We start from the raw sequence: 14,592 nt of genomic DNA, 5'->3' as shown, positions 1-14,592 counted from the left end.
TATATATGTATATGTATGTATGTATATATGTATATATATATATATGAACCATATATGATATGGTTATATAAGGTGATATTTATATTATACTCAGTTATATTTAAATATATTGTTGGGGCAGTGAAAATATTATTTTGACCCAAAGAAATGCTATATAGCTATATATATATATATATATATATATATATATATAATAAATGATTATTTTGGTCAATATTGTAATCACGATTATTAGTGGGTCATATGAACAAAACTTTATATTAGTGAAAAAAGTCCTCAAAGATGATTGAAAATAAATAAACTGTCAGTAATACAATAAAAACAAAAAAGCAAAGGTAGACAAAACATATAAAACTGCTTTTAGTTTACAATAGCATTGATTCAGACCATTTTTAAATGCTGCATGGCACTCCCTGAACTGAACGTGTGTGTCTCTGTGTGTGTGTGCGCGCGTGTGTGTGTGTGTCTCTGTGTGTGTGTGTGCGCAGGAGGCTGAAGCTGGCTCAGTTCGATTATGGGCTGAAGTGTTCGGAGATTGCGAAGCGTGTGGAGGGAATGTCCGGGCGAGAAATCTCCAAACTCGCAGTCGCCTGGCAGGTTCGTTCGCCCGTTAACAACTTTTATGCTGCACACAGACACACTCTAACTTTAACACTGATTTCTCACTAAAGTGTTTGAAGGATAAGTGCACTTCCAGAATAAACATTTCCTGATAATATACTCACCCGCATGTCATACAAGTCTGTCTTCAGTCAGTGTTTTTCTCCACATAGTGGACTTCAGTGGTGCTCAACGGATTGAAGGTTAAACATGCAGCTTCAAAGAGCTCCACACGATCCCAGCCGAGGAATAAAGGTCTTATCTAGCCAAACGATCGGCCATTTTCTGAAAAAATTCATATCTAAGCACTTTTTGACCACAAATGCTTGCTCTGCGATGCGCGTCTTCACTCGTCACGTAATCCTGCTGGAAAGGTCAGGTTCATATTTGTACTTTGCTTACAAACTCCATCTCATTTTCTCCAACTTTAAAATCATCCGACATCGTTGTTTTACATTTTTTTGGTTAAGGGGATTTTACTTTTTTTGTTCGTTTGCTTTGTAAACACTGGGTCGGTGCTACGTCACACATGACCTTTCCAACATCAGCTAATAAAGACGCGCATCGCAGAGCTAATGCTAGCAAGCATTTGTGGTTAAAAAGTGGATAAATGTTAATTGTTTTCAGAAAATGATCGAACATTTCGTTAGATAAGAGCCTTATTCCTCGGCTGGGATCGTGTGGAGCTCTTTGAAGCTGCATGTTTAACCTTCAATCCGTTGAGCACCACTGAAGTCCACTATGTGGAGAAAAACACTGACTGAAGACAGACTTGGATGACATGCGGGTGAGTATATTATCAGGAAATGTTTATTCTGGAAGTGGACTTCTCCTTTGAATGTTTGATCTCATGGAGGTGTGTGATGCCGCAGAGGCTCATGGGTAACGTGTGTGTGTGTGTGTCAGGCGGCGGCGTACTCCTCCGAGGATGGTGTACTGACCGAGGCCATGATCGACGCGCGGGTGGATGACGCCGTGAGACAGCACCGGCAGAAGATGGACTGGCTTCATGGAGAAGGGGTTCTGGATAACGAGGGCCGGCCGTTTCCCGCCAAAGGCTCCGCGCCGCCACTCAAAGCACAGGAAGTGCTCCGCCCTCTACAGGAAGTGCCATCAGACCAGAGCAAACCCGACGGGACTCCGGTTTAACGCTCGTGTGGAGTCTCTTCATGTGTCAGTGGAACGATTAAAGCTGCAGTTCGTCTGTCTGGTGTGTGTTTGTGCCGATGTTTACATGATCAGGAGTCTGTAACATTAATATTCATTGTTAATAATCGCTGAGAGACTGGAAACTGGTCCACATGAAATCAATGGAAACTGTTAAATGACAGTAAAGCCATTTTCATTTCTTATGCTGCCTGTTTGAGTTATGATATAACTTATGAAGGGAACCAGTTATGATTTTCTGCTCATTAACAAAATAACTAGATCACTTAAAACTCACCAACACAATGTAAATCATTTCGCATAAAAGTATGCCAAATTAATTATGAGTTAATGGATTATGAATTAATTTTATCATCAATTTAATAGAAACAAATTAATAAAACTGAGTCAAAAACATAGTGATACAAAAAGACATGAAATGCCGCATAATGACTGCAGTTTTTCATTTAGAAAAACCGTTCGAACAAAGCGATTCACCACAATGATTCCGACTCTCCATTCCGAGATCCGGTTCAAATGAACTGACTCGCTGGAATAACTCGAACTTTCCATTGTTACAGAGCGAGATCCAGAACGAACCGACTCGCCAGAAAGAACTGGACTTTCCGAAGCTACATATATATATATATATTTATTTTTTATTTTTTATTAAACAATTAAAACATTAAGGCAGTACAATTAAAATAAATAAAATAATCATAAATAAATACAAGATAAAAAAAACAAATATACACACAGAATTGTTGCCAGGGTAACAACAATAAAAAACAAGGTAATAAAATTACATCTTAAGAAGATACAAAGGACGAATATAAAGATACTGTTTTCATAGCTTTCAGATTAACAGAAGTTTGGATAGTTTCCACATGCTTGTCTAAGTCCACTTTAAATAAGGAGAAGAGAGGTTTAGAGCCAGTAAACTTCTGTTTATGAATGTGAAATTTAGCTAACAGGAAACATAAATTAATACTGTAATATTTTCCGGTGTTCTCTTTTGAATAGTCAAACAATCCACAGAAAGCATCATTAAAACAAAAAGAGAAGTCACTTACAAAAGATTGAATAAACACTAAAAAGTATGACCTAAATGTTTCTGTGTAGAGCATTGCCAAAACAAATGAATGAAGTCTTCAGAAGAATGACAAAAACAGCAACTCGCTCCGAAGCTGCATATAAGAGCGAGATCCATTTAGAAGGAACCGACTCGCTAGAAAGATTCGGACTTTCCGAAGGCATCATTAAAACAAAAAGAGAAGTCACTTACAAAAGATTGAATAAACACTAAAAAGTATGACCTAAATGTTTCTGTGTAGAGCATTGCCAAAACAAATGAATGAAGTCTTCAGAAGAATGACAAAAAACAGCAACTCGCTCCGAAGCTGCATATAAGAGCGAGATCCATTTACAACGAACCGACTCGCTAGAATGAATCGGGCTTTCCGAAGCTACATATAAGAACGATTTACAGCGAACCGACTCGCTAGAATGAATCTGATTGACATGCGAGAGAGCCGCTCGCTCGACAGCATAAACTATAAAGTAATACAAATATTACATTAAAAACAGCGATCGTCTCGAAAAGTGCCGAAACGGATCTTTAAAAGACGTGAAATAAAATGATTGCGTTGTAACTATTAGTAAATGAATACACTTTTATTGACGATATTTTACAGTTTTTCCTTGCAGCAAGCTGTGATTATTGATCTACTGACACCTGCTGGATGATTTGATTCATAACACTTCAGAATAATATGTGACGAACGCCACAACATAAGGAACACAATTCCCGGATTACCGACAAACGCACAAAATCGAGCATTAGCGTTCTTAGACAAACAAAATCGTCAATAAAACAAACGATATATTCATAAATACTTATGCCAGAGAAAGAGCGGGCGCGCCCGAACGTAGCGGACGTCACCCCGAGACGCGTGACGTGCGTGCGTGCGCGCTCCCGAGCGGAGGGAAGATGGCGGATGTTTGGAGTGAGGAGCTTCATGCGAGCAGCTGATAAAGAGAAACACAAACAAACAACAGCGGAGAAGGAGAAGAAGAAGCAGCAGCGCGCCGGCGAGAGACGGACCGAGACACCGGCACACAGGTGAGTTAAGCGCTCTGATCACCAGCAGCAGCAGACGAGAAAACCGGCTGTTAGCGCTCAGCTAACGAAGCAGCAGCTGAAAATACTCTCGCTTTACACCTCGCTACTGAACTACACGAGTAAACATGAGAGTAAATACAGCGGAGTGATCATCTGAGCCGCTGATAACCGTCGCTAATTACATCAGATCAGAGAAACCGTCCAAATCCCTCCGTTATTAAACACGGGTTCTGATTATTAATGATGTTGTCATGATCTGAGATGCTCCTGAGAGCGTCCTGAAGAACATCTGAATCAGGCTTGCCAGGTTTTCACAACATAACCCACCCGCTTGCTGCTCAAAACTAGCCCAGTTGCTTTTTGGGGGATCCCAACGTGATAAAGTACAGGTTTTCCTGGAACAATTTGTGCTTCAAGGGCTAAATATCACGTTACTGGGCTCGCTTCAACCCAAGGATAAGGTGTTAAAGGATAAGTTCACTTTCAGAATAAAACTTTACATGCACGCGCATCGCAGAGCTAATGCTAGCCAAGCGTTTGTGGTAAAAGAAGAAAAGATTTCAGAAAATGAGCGATTGTTTTGCTGGATAAGAGCCTTATTCCTCGGCTGGGGTCGTGTAGAGCTCTTTCAAGCTGCATTTTTAACATTGAAATCATTGGCCGCCATTGAAGTCCACTATATGGAGAAACATCCTGCAATGTTTTCCTCAAAAAGCTTATCCCAGATAGCACAGGTACATCTGTAAGATGTTACATACATTCTAAATCATAAACATCTGATAGACATCTGATAGACATCTGATAGGAGACGTGCTATAGATATATTGCAGATGAGCAAACGCTCTAAGAAATGCGTCTCGCAGATGTAATGCAGACGTCTCCGTGATGTACGTGTGCTATCTCTGCGACTGAAGAAAGAAAGCATGACATGGGGCCGAGTAAATGATCAGGAAATGTTTATTCTGGAAGTGAACTTATCTTTTAAGTAGTGCCGTCAAACGATTAATCGCATCCAAAATAAAAGTTCTTGTTTGCATAATATATGTGTGTGTTCTGTGTATGTTTATTATGTATATATAAATACACACACATACAGTATATATTTTGAATGTCTGTATTTATCTTCGTATAATTTATATTATAAATACATATATTTAATATATAAACATAACCCATTTTTCTGAAATATATACATGCATGTGTGTGTGTATTTAGATATACGTAATAAATATACACAGTACTAGGGTTGCAAAGGGGTGGAAAATATCCGGTACATTTCCGGAAACTTTCCAAAATTCCCTGGAACATTCAAAACAATCCTGGAACGTTTCCGAAATTTACTGGAAGTTTTCCTCCTTTTTGCAACCCTACACTGTACACACACATATGTAAGCAAAAACTTTTATTTGGGATGCGATTAATCGCGATTAATCGTTTGACGGCACTACTTTTAAATAGTGTTAAAGTAGCTCAATCCTGCGGGAAAACACTGATGTGATCTGAACACAGTCGCGTGTCTTTACTCTCAGATCCGCAGACGGCGGCGTCATGTCCGGCTGCGCAGACGGCGAGGACAGCTGCGCGGTTGCCATGGAGACGGAGGAGGTGCAGCCGGGCGAGCGCAGCATGGGCGAGCTCCCCGAGGAGGTGCTGGAGTTCATCCTGTCCTTCCTGTCGCCCTACCAGGAGCACAAGACGGCCGCGCTGGTCTGCAAGCAGTGGTACCGCCTCATCAAAGGTCCGCTGAACGCCAGAGGTTCTAATAATCGCTGTAACGATCATGCTAACTGTAAAGCCCCGTTCACACTAGGGTTGGCAATCGAAAATCGATTCGTCAATGATTCGTCTGTTTCATTCCTCAAGCTTTGACGTGCGATCAGTGTTGTGATCACGTGGTTCGTCCGTGCAGCGTACGATCACACCAGTGTGATCTGAATATTTAAATCTGCGTTCGCGCTGCGCTGAGCTAAAGAAAGCAGCTGTCTGTCATGAATGAAACCGCTTCACAGTCTCTCCACACAGTGTCATTATTTCTGTTACAAACACTCAAATCACAGAAGTACTGGGATAAAAGTTTATAGTTCAGATATAAACTCACGATTCAAATAGAGTAAATCACCTTTTGAAAGTAATCTGACACTTCAAATGAAGATTTGTCGATTACATTGTTATGCCAGTAGGTGGCGAAAAGGGGCTGTTAAAATGTATCTGTCTTTGAATCACACAAGAGATTCGTTCAAGAACGCTGATTCATCCAGTAATGAAACAAGTGAGTCATTGAATCATTCATTCATGAATTACATGTGAGTTTGTTTCGTTGTCTAATGTGCTTTCTTCAGAATCATGAGAGAACCACAACTTCCATCGGGGGAAAAACTCAATTTATCCAGAATCATGCAGCTCTATTTCGCACACAAACAGCTCTTAAAGAGTCCAGTTCTTATGTGGCCTGTTGATTTGTGTTCATGGTATTCAGCTCCAATAAATGGTTTGCAAAAAAGAGACGCAGGATAAATGTTTGATATCATTATTTAATCACATTGGAATCGAAAAGAATCGGAATTGATAAAACTCAAACGATACCCAACCCTAGTTCACACCAAGAGCGATAACGATAAAGATAACTATATTAGCGTCCACACCAGAGGACGATATCGTCTGTTTATTCTAAGCGCACACGCATCTGCCACTTTAAATTCTCCAGCTCGTTACAGCAGGATGGATTCTGATTGGCTGTCAATGTTTGTATCGTTCATCAGCTGGAAAAAAATCGCTCTGAAAGTGATTCCAACGATATAATTTCTCTTTGTCTTTATCGTTATAGCTGTGGTGTGGACTCTGCTATTCTTTAATATTGAGAACGATTTTTAGAACTGTATCTTTATAGTTATCGTGCTTGGTGTGAACGAGGCTACACACTCAGATATTCTGTAAACAAAAACTTTTATTTTGGATGTGATTAATGGCGATTAATCGTTTGACGGCACTAATCAGAATCCAGCGACTTTAAAGCGGCGACAAAACTGCAGAAAGAAAATTATTGTTATAGTAATCATTTCTGTTATTGATAACGTTAGCATTGTCAAAATAGTTTACTTATTGTTATCCACACCGTTATAGTTATCGTAATAGTTCTACGTATCAGCATAAATATAGTTATCGTTATAGTTCCTCTTCATTATAGTAATCATTATTGTTAAAGTTACCAGTATAGCTAGCGTTATTGTTACAGTTGATATCATTGTAACTGTGGTTACCATTATCGTTATAGTTATTGCTACCTTTATAGTTATTATTATCACTATAGTTATCGCTATAGTTGTTGTTGCCGTTATAGTTGTCATTATCATTAAAATTATTATTACAGTTATAGTTATTATAGTTGCCATTAAAGTTATCATAGTAGTTATTGGTATAGTTATGATTACCGTTATAGTTATCATTATAACCACTAAAGCTATTGTTACAGTATTATAGTTACTCTTATAGATATCATTATTATTGTTGTAGTTACATAGTTATCATTATAGATATCATGGGTAGCATTATTGTTGCTGTTATATAGTTATAGTCATTGTTATTATAGTTACTATTATAGTTATTGTACTTATTATAGTTGTTGTTATTGCTATCGTTGCAGTTATTATAATTACTGTTAAAGTTATCATTGTCATTATTGTTATTATATTCACAATTATAGTTGTCATTGTAGTGGTCATTATAGTTATAGTTATTGTTTCAGTTATTATAGTTACAGTTAAGGATTCAGTGAGCTGAGTGGTTCTGGTTGTAGTTGTGGTTTAGTGTGTGATGCAGTGATGTGGCGCGTTCTGATGTCCTTCTGATGCGCTGTGATTGTGATCTGTGTGTGTGTGTGTGTGTGTGTGTGTGTGTGTGAGAGACTGACTCTCTCTCTCTCTCTCTCTCTCTCTCTCTCTCTCAGGTGTGGCGTATCAGTGTTATCATGGATTCCTGAGGGCTGTTCAGGAGGGAAACATTCAGTGGGAGAGTCGCACATATCCATATCCTGGAACACCGATAACACAACGCTTCTCACACAGTCAGTGAACCGATCACACTCACTCACTCACTCACTCACTCACTCACTCACTCGCTCTCTCTCACACACACACTCTCACACACACACACACACACACACACACACTCACACCAGTTTCCTGATGTTGCTGTGTGAATCTGCTGAATTAGATCACACTAGATTCTTTTGAAATGACTCTTTTGAAACCGTTTAATGAATCACAAGTGATTAGTTAGAATCATTCTAAAGATCACTCAATCACTCACTGAAGAGATGTCGATGATTTAGTTGTATGAAATTGACAGTATGCAGCGTCATGTGGTTGAGTTTGGTGTGTGTGTGTGTCGCAGGTGCGTGTTACTACGACTCGAATCAGTCTCTTTTGAACCAGTTCTTTTAATGAATCACAAGTGATTAGTTTGAATCATTCTAAAGAATGACTCATTGACTCAGTCACTGATGAGATGTTCATAATCTAGTTGTATTAAATGATAATTCTTGACAATGTGTAGCATAAAGAGGTTGAGTTTGGTTTGTGTTAGTGTGTGGTGTGTGTGTCGCAGGTGCGTGTTACTACGACTCGAACCAGTCGATGTACGTGTTCGGCGGCTGCACTCAGAGCAGCTGTAACGCAGCGTTTAACGATCTGTGGCGTCTGGATCTCAACAGTAAGGAGTGGATCCGGCCGCTGGCGTCAGAGAGAGTGAGAGAGTGTGAGAGAGTGAGAGAGAGTGAGAGAGTGTGAGTGTGAGTGTGAGAGTGTGAGTGAGAGTGAGTGAGAGTGAGTGAGAGTGAGTGAGAGAGAGTGAGTGAGAGTGAGTGAGAGAGAGTGAGTGAGAGTGAGAGAGAGTGAGTGTGTGTGAGAGAGTGAGTGTGTGTGAGAGTGTGAGAGAGTGTGAGAGTGAGAGAGTGTGAGTGAGAGAGTGTGAGTGAGAGTGATGTGTTCAGGCTCGTATCCGTCTCGTAAGGCGGGAGCCACGCTGGTGATGTACAGGGATCTGCTGGTGCTGTTCGGCGGCTGGACTCGGCCCAGTCCGTACCCGCTCCACCAGCCCGAGCGCTTCTTCGACGAGATACACACCTACTCACCCTCCAAGAACTGGTGAGACTCTTTACCACATGTGAAATAGACAATGTTCTGGACAAAATGAACAATATTTGGCTGAGATACAACTATTTGAAAATCTGGAATCTGAGGGTGCAAAAAAATGTGAGTGTGTGTGAGTGTGTGTGAGTGTGTGTGAGTGTGTGTGTGTGAGAGAGAGAGTGTGAGTGAGAGTGTGAGTGAGAGTGAGAGTGTGAGTGAGAGTGAGAGAGTGTGAGTGAGAGTGAGAGAGAGTGTGTGAGAGAGTGAGTGTGTGAGAATGAGAGAGAGTGAGAGAGTGTGAGAGAGAGTGAGTGTGTGAAAAATGGATAATTTTGACCCATACAATGTATTGTTGGCTATTTTACTGTACAGCAGCAATATCTTTCAGTCATAATTTGAACTGAACTTTTATTTTGCCATTTGTGTTGAGCTTTAACTTTGTTTGTGTTTGATTGTTTTTATCAAATGAAATGAAAACGTTTGGTTCTTGGACTGGGTTCTGTGATTCCGTCCGTGTTTCCTGCATGGTGTGACTCAAGGGAAGCTGTGTGTGTCAGACAGGAAGTGTGAGCCTGTAACTCCGCCCCTCTCTCGCCCGCAGGTGGAACTGCATCGTGACGACTCAGGGGCCGCCGCCGATGGCGGGACACTCGTCCTCCGTGATGGGCAGCACTATGGTGGTGTTTGGAGGCTCTCTGGGCGCGAGGCAGATGTACGTATGAGGCGAGAGAGTCGGCCGCGAGCGATCGAGTGGCGTGTTTATCCTGTGTGTGTTTGTGTCGCAGGAGTAATGAGGTCTGGGTTCTGGATCTGGAGCAGTGGTCCTGGTCCAAACCGGCCGTCAGCGGCCCGTGTCCTCACCCTCGCGGGGGACAGTCTCAGGTAACACTGCCTCCTCAGTCTCTCACTGACTCCCATGATGCTCTGAGTCTGAGCCGCTCACTGTGTCGCCTCGTGTTCCTCAGATCGTGATCGACAGCGAGACACTGCTGATTCTGGGCGGCTGCGGCGGACCGAACGCTGTGAGTGTGTGTGAGTGAGTGTGTGTGTGTGTGAGTGAGTGAGTGTGTGTGAGTGTGCGAGTGTGTGCGTGTGTGTGTTTGCGCGTGTGTGCGAGTGAGTGTGTGTGCGAGTGTGAGTGTGAGCGAGTGCGTGTGAGTGAGTGAGTGTGTGTGTGAGTGACTGAGTGAGAGAGTGTGTAGTGTGTGTGTGTGTGAGTGTGTGTGTGTGTGGAGATGCGCTGCAGTGACCATCTGTGTGTGCAGCTGCTGAAGGATGCGTGGCTGCTGCACATGAGCGCCTCCCCCTGGACGTGGCAGCAGCTGCGTGTGGAGAACGAGGATCACGGAGCGCCGGAGCTCTGGTGCCATCCGGCCTGCAAGGTGAGCCTTTAAACGTTCACTTCCTGATTAGAGAACTGTGAGAGATTAACTCGCAGTCGCGAGGAAAATGTCTGAATTGTGAGATCAAAAGTCGTAATTACATACTTTTGTCTGCCTAAACTCACCCTTTTTCTTACAATCCACTGCAAGGTCGAATTCAGATCCACCCTACAATTTTTTGATAATCCGTTTCCCTCAAATGTTCATCGCAATACGGAAAACAAGATTTGTCACTTTTACTGGCACATAGCCATTTTAATTCAATCTATATTGACAGTCTGGATTTGAAAAGGAGTCTGAAAGTCAGAATTGCAAGATGTAATGTCAGAAGTGCAAAAAACTCATAATTACGAAAAAGTCTGAATTGCGAAACGAGATTTGTTGCTATATTGGTTACATAACGCAGTATCTCTCCCTCTCTCTCTCTCAGGTGGGTCAGTCCAGCTCGCCGCACACCCCCCCGGGTGCCGTTTCTCCCGCCGCTCTGCGCCGCGGTCTGGAGGCCGTCAAAGCTTCCTCCTCGCTGCCGTCCTCTTCCTCGCTCGACATCAAAACTGAGTGTGTGTGTGTGTGTGTGTGTGCAGTAAGATATCAGTCCAACTACACTGTAAAACAATTCTGTCAAATTTACAGTAAAAAAACAGCAGCTGTGGTTGCCAGAATTTTACCGTAAAAAAATATGGTAGCAACATTTTAGGTTTTACGGTTTTAACTTAAATTTACATTTAAATACCGTAATTTCATTAACTGATATAATGTTAATATACCAACCTATTGAAGTACTGAAATCTGTTTTGTACTTCTGTAATACACTGATAATGTGTATACACTGATATTTCAACAAAAAAACATCAAATTTGAAATGTCAATTTACGGTTATTCGCTGTAAATTATACGTTCTTTTTCACTTTCCAAAAACGGTATACTACCGTAAAATGACATGTAATGTTCAATACAGTTTTTCACCGCACATAGTAGGGGAACTTACCATTAACCATTTAACCGGTTTTTACCGTAGCATTTTTACAGTCTTTTACTGTTAAATTCACGGTAATTTTTTACAGTGTAGTATGCACTTGGTTTATGATGCACAATATGTAGTGATTCTATACACCCCAACAAAAATCTGTAAAAATAGGGCACGATATACTGTATAAGGAATAGGAATTTTTCCGTATTTATTTTTTCTTGTACCATATTGATATAAAAATGCAAAGAGTAAGAAAATGTATTCCATTCATTGTACATTGCATTAGACATTACATTACATTACATCAAGGCTTCCCAAACTGGGGTTCGTGAAACTGCAGGGGGTTCGCGAGTTTAATGAAAAGCCAATAATTAATTAAATCATAAAAATGTAAAATTAAGGTAAATAATTTTAAAATAACAATGAATCAAAATAAAACCCTTACTGAAAACATGAAATATTGTATGTTTAGCTGCATGTCATGTGACCATTAACCCACGTCAGAGAACCCTGAACATGCAAATGTGATGCTTCATTATTAAAATATTTACTAATTTAGTGATCAAATGTAACACTCTTATGGAAATATGATAATATTTTATAATTATCATTTAAATCTGACTCGTTTTTAAACTGTTTGCCATAAATCAACATCTCAGGAAAATGTTATGGAGTTTCAAATAAAAATATGACTTTCTGTTACGAAACAGGACATCGACTTCATACATGCCCTCCTCATATGAGGATTAAAATGTAATCTACTCTAATTACAAGTACTTAATTGTTGGAATCGGGTTACACGTAATCCGTTACTAGCCAGAGTTCTGACGTCACAGTTACGGCTCCCGCTCGTGCGCACGCAGGGCCGCGAGATCTTCCTCCTCGCGCGCTAGCAGCGGACTTTACCTCACGCGCGGAGATTACACGACGCGACGCGAGGGCGCATATATGTGCATGAACGGGACGCGGACGACGCAGGATGGTTCGGGAGACCAGACACCTCTGGGTGGGAAATTTACCCGAACATGTTCGCGAGGAGAAGATTGTTGAGCATTTTAAACGGTGAGTTACACAAGCAGCGACGCGGCCTGGCGCGGACACAACCCGCCTCAGCGCGCGATGGCGGACAACCAGCGACGAAACGCCGACGAGAGCCGTTTAAAACACCGGAACGAGCCGCAGACGCGATTTAACGTGGAATTCAAAAACAAAGCGAATCCATCTCAGACTAGTTCGCGAACGTGATCAAGTTAAGCAGTTAGCTTGGCTGCTGACTAGTTAACGGTTTGCAGATGGATGTGTGGAATCTGTGCTAATTCTCACAGAAACCGTCCGTGTTTGGGTCACGCCTCGGGAAAAGTCGCATAAATCGCGGTTTCGTTCGGAGAACGGCGAGTGTTTGTGTCCGTGTTAGCGGTTAGCTCGCTGCTAACGCTGAGCCGGCTTAGCAGCGGGAACCGATTCCGTCCGAAGAAACAGAAAGTCGATCGAGAATCTGCCGTTGCGTGTAACACAATAACCGCTGTTTTCCTGAAGTAAAACGAAGTTCTGGACTTCCATTTCAGTTGAGTGAACTGAATTAGTGTACTGTGGGAAAACGCTAAAATGTTGTGAAATCGCTTTGCGATCGTAGTGTGACCGGGCTGCGGAGAGCGTCGAATCACGCTGGTGAGAGTGAGTACGTTTACACGGACAACAATATTCCACACGGTTAAGACAATACTACTAAGTTTAAGAATCTACTATGTAAACAGAGTTTTGATTACTTTAATCCGTAAGTAAGTAAACACAAATCGAATTAAGACATGTGGAGTATTCCTATTTTAGTCACATTATCGTAGCGCAGTACAGACATGTACTCACCTTAATCACATTATTACCATCGTGTAGAACCTTTCGCCGCAGGATACACATAACGGCAAGCAAAAGAGAAACGCCGTCATCTGTTGGCACGTATAGCATGCCAAAGAGTTAACTGCACTTGAAGCTGTCCTAAAATTAAAAATGAAACACCCAAAACTGTACATGGCACAATAACAAAGACAAACTATGCTGATACGTGAAACTGTGGAGGGGACGTCGCGTGGCGTGGGGATGTACTGACGTGTGCCATTAATAGATCTGTGTACTGTAACATGTAAAACAGGAACATGAAAGGATTGTTCTAAAAGCAACTCATGTCAACACCTTAATCATAATATTGTCTTATTCAGAATAAGGTAAATAATTAGATTACTGATGTCCATGTAAACATAAACTGCATCCCTATTGATGCACTATGCACTTATTCGGCATGTACTTATGCACTATATACTGAACCATGTAGTGTATAAATTATATAAGGATATTTGGTCATTCATACTCGGAGTCTGATAGCTCCGCCCCCTTCGCTATGTAATTAAAGCTGCAACAGTTGAGTGCATCAAGTGTCCAACATTCCACACTTAGTTTTTTCGGTTATATAAGTGCACTTTTTATTTTTGTAATTTTCAGTGTGAATGCACTACTCGCACTATACCACAAAACGTCATAGAATAGTGCATAAGTACGTGATTTGGGACGCACCTAATGTCATTGTCAGCTGTTAAACAAACATAAGGTCAAAAGGCCCGTTCACACCAAGCACGATAACTATAAAGATACAGTTCTAAAAATTTTTCTCAATATTAAAGAATAGCAGAGTCCACACCACAGCTATAACGATAAAGACAAAGAGAAACGATATCTTTGGAATCACTTTCAGAGCGATTTTTTTTCCAGCTGATGAACGATACAAACATTGACAGCCAATCAGAATCCATCCTGCTGTAACGAGCTGGAGAATTTAAAGTGGCAGATGCGTGTGCGCTTAGAATAAACAGACGATATCATTCGCTGGTGTGGACGCTAATATCGTTATCTTTATAGTTATCGTTCTTGGTGTGAATGGGGCTTAAAAGTTCAGAAAGTTAATTTTGACATTTAAAAAACACCACACTTCCTCTCAGGTTGACCTAGGGCTGCACGATAAATCGAAATGAATTCGCAATCACGATTAGGCAAAAGTTGTGATAGTCATGCGCATCTCATCAGTGAAGCACGGTTCTGTGATTAGTAGTAAATCTCCATCTGAAGGCCAGAGAAACTCAGAAGAAATCCAGGAAATAGCGGTAGCTGAATAAACAGAAGACTTAACTGCTTTCATTGATTCAGCGTGACTAATAAACGTACGACTACGACAATATATGGTTTATCTGAGTTCTTCTT

General features: G+C 41.2%; 2 protein-coding genes across 2 annotated transcripts in view; both read left to right on the top strand.

Annotated features, from left to right (window-relative positions):
- LOC107737933 (ATPase family AAA domain containing 3A) overlaps positions 1 to 1,950 on the top strand; it is a 12,819-nt gene extending 10,869 nt beyond the window's left edge. The window contains exons 15-16 of the mRNA XM_016549576.1: positions 489 to 597; positions 1,507 to 1,950. Coding sequence (XP_016405062.1) covers positions 489 to 597; positions 1,507 to 1,749 — 352 coding nt within the window. The 3' untranslated portion in view covers positions 1,750 to 1,950. The remainder of the gene's footprint in view (positions 1 to 488; positions 598 to 1,506) is intronic.
- A 1,701-nt stretch (positions 1,951 to 3,651) lies between these two features.
- LOC107737934 (F-box only protein 42) overlaps positions 3,652 to 14,592 on the top strand; it is a 12,926-nt gene continuing 1,985 nt past the window's right edge. Inside the window, exons 1-10 of the mRNA XM_016549577.1 lie at positions 3,652 to 3,868; positions 5,398 to 5,606; positions 7,812 to 7,928; positions 8,471 to 8,601; positions 8,852 to 9,009; positions 9,596 to 9,706; positions 9,780 to 9,876; positions 9,960 to 10,016; positions 10,260 to 10,376; positions 10,807 to 10,934. Coding sequence (XP_016405063.1) covers positions 3,744 to 3,868; positions 5,398 to 5,606; positions 7,812 to 7,928; positions 8,471 to 8,601; positions 8,852 to 9,009; positions 9,596 to 9,706; positions 9,780 to 9,876; positions 9,960 to 10,016; positions 10,260 to 10,376; positions 10,807 to 10,934 — 1,250 coding nt within the window. The 5' untranslated portion in view covers positions 3,652 to 3,743. The remainder of the gene's footprint in view (positions 3,869 to 5,397; positions 5,607 to 7,811; positions 7,929 to 8,470; positions 8,602 to 8,851; positions 9,010 to 9,595; positions 9,707 to 9,779; positions 9,877 to 9,959; positions 10,017 to 10,259; positions 10,377 to 10,806; positions 10,935 to 14,592) is intronic.

This window comes from Sinocyclocheilus rhinocerous, unplaced genomic scaffold, assembly GCF_001515625.1.
Source record: "Sinocyclocheilus rhinocerous isolate Xijiao unplaced genomic scaffold, SAMN03320098_v1.1 scaffold1395, whole genome shotgun sequence".
NCBI classification, from domain to species: domain Eukaryota; kingdom Metazoa; phylum Chordata; class Actinopteri; order Cypriniformes; family Cyprinidae; genus Sinocyclocheilus; species Sinocyclocheilus rhinocerous.
This window is presented reverse-complemented; position numbering and strand designations above follow the sequence as displayed.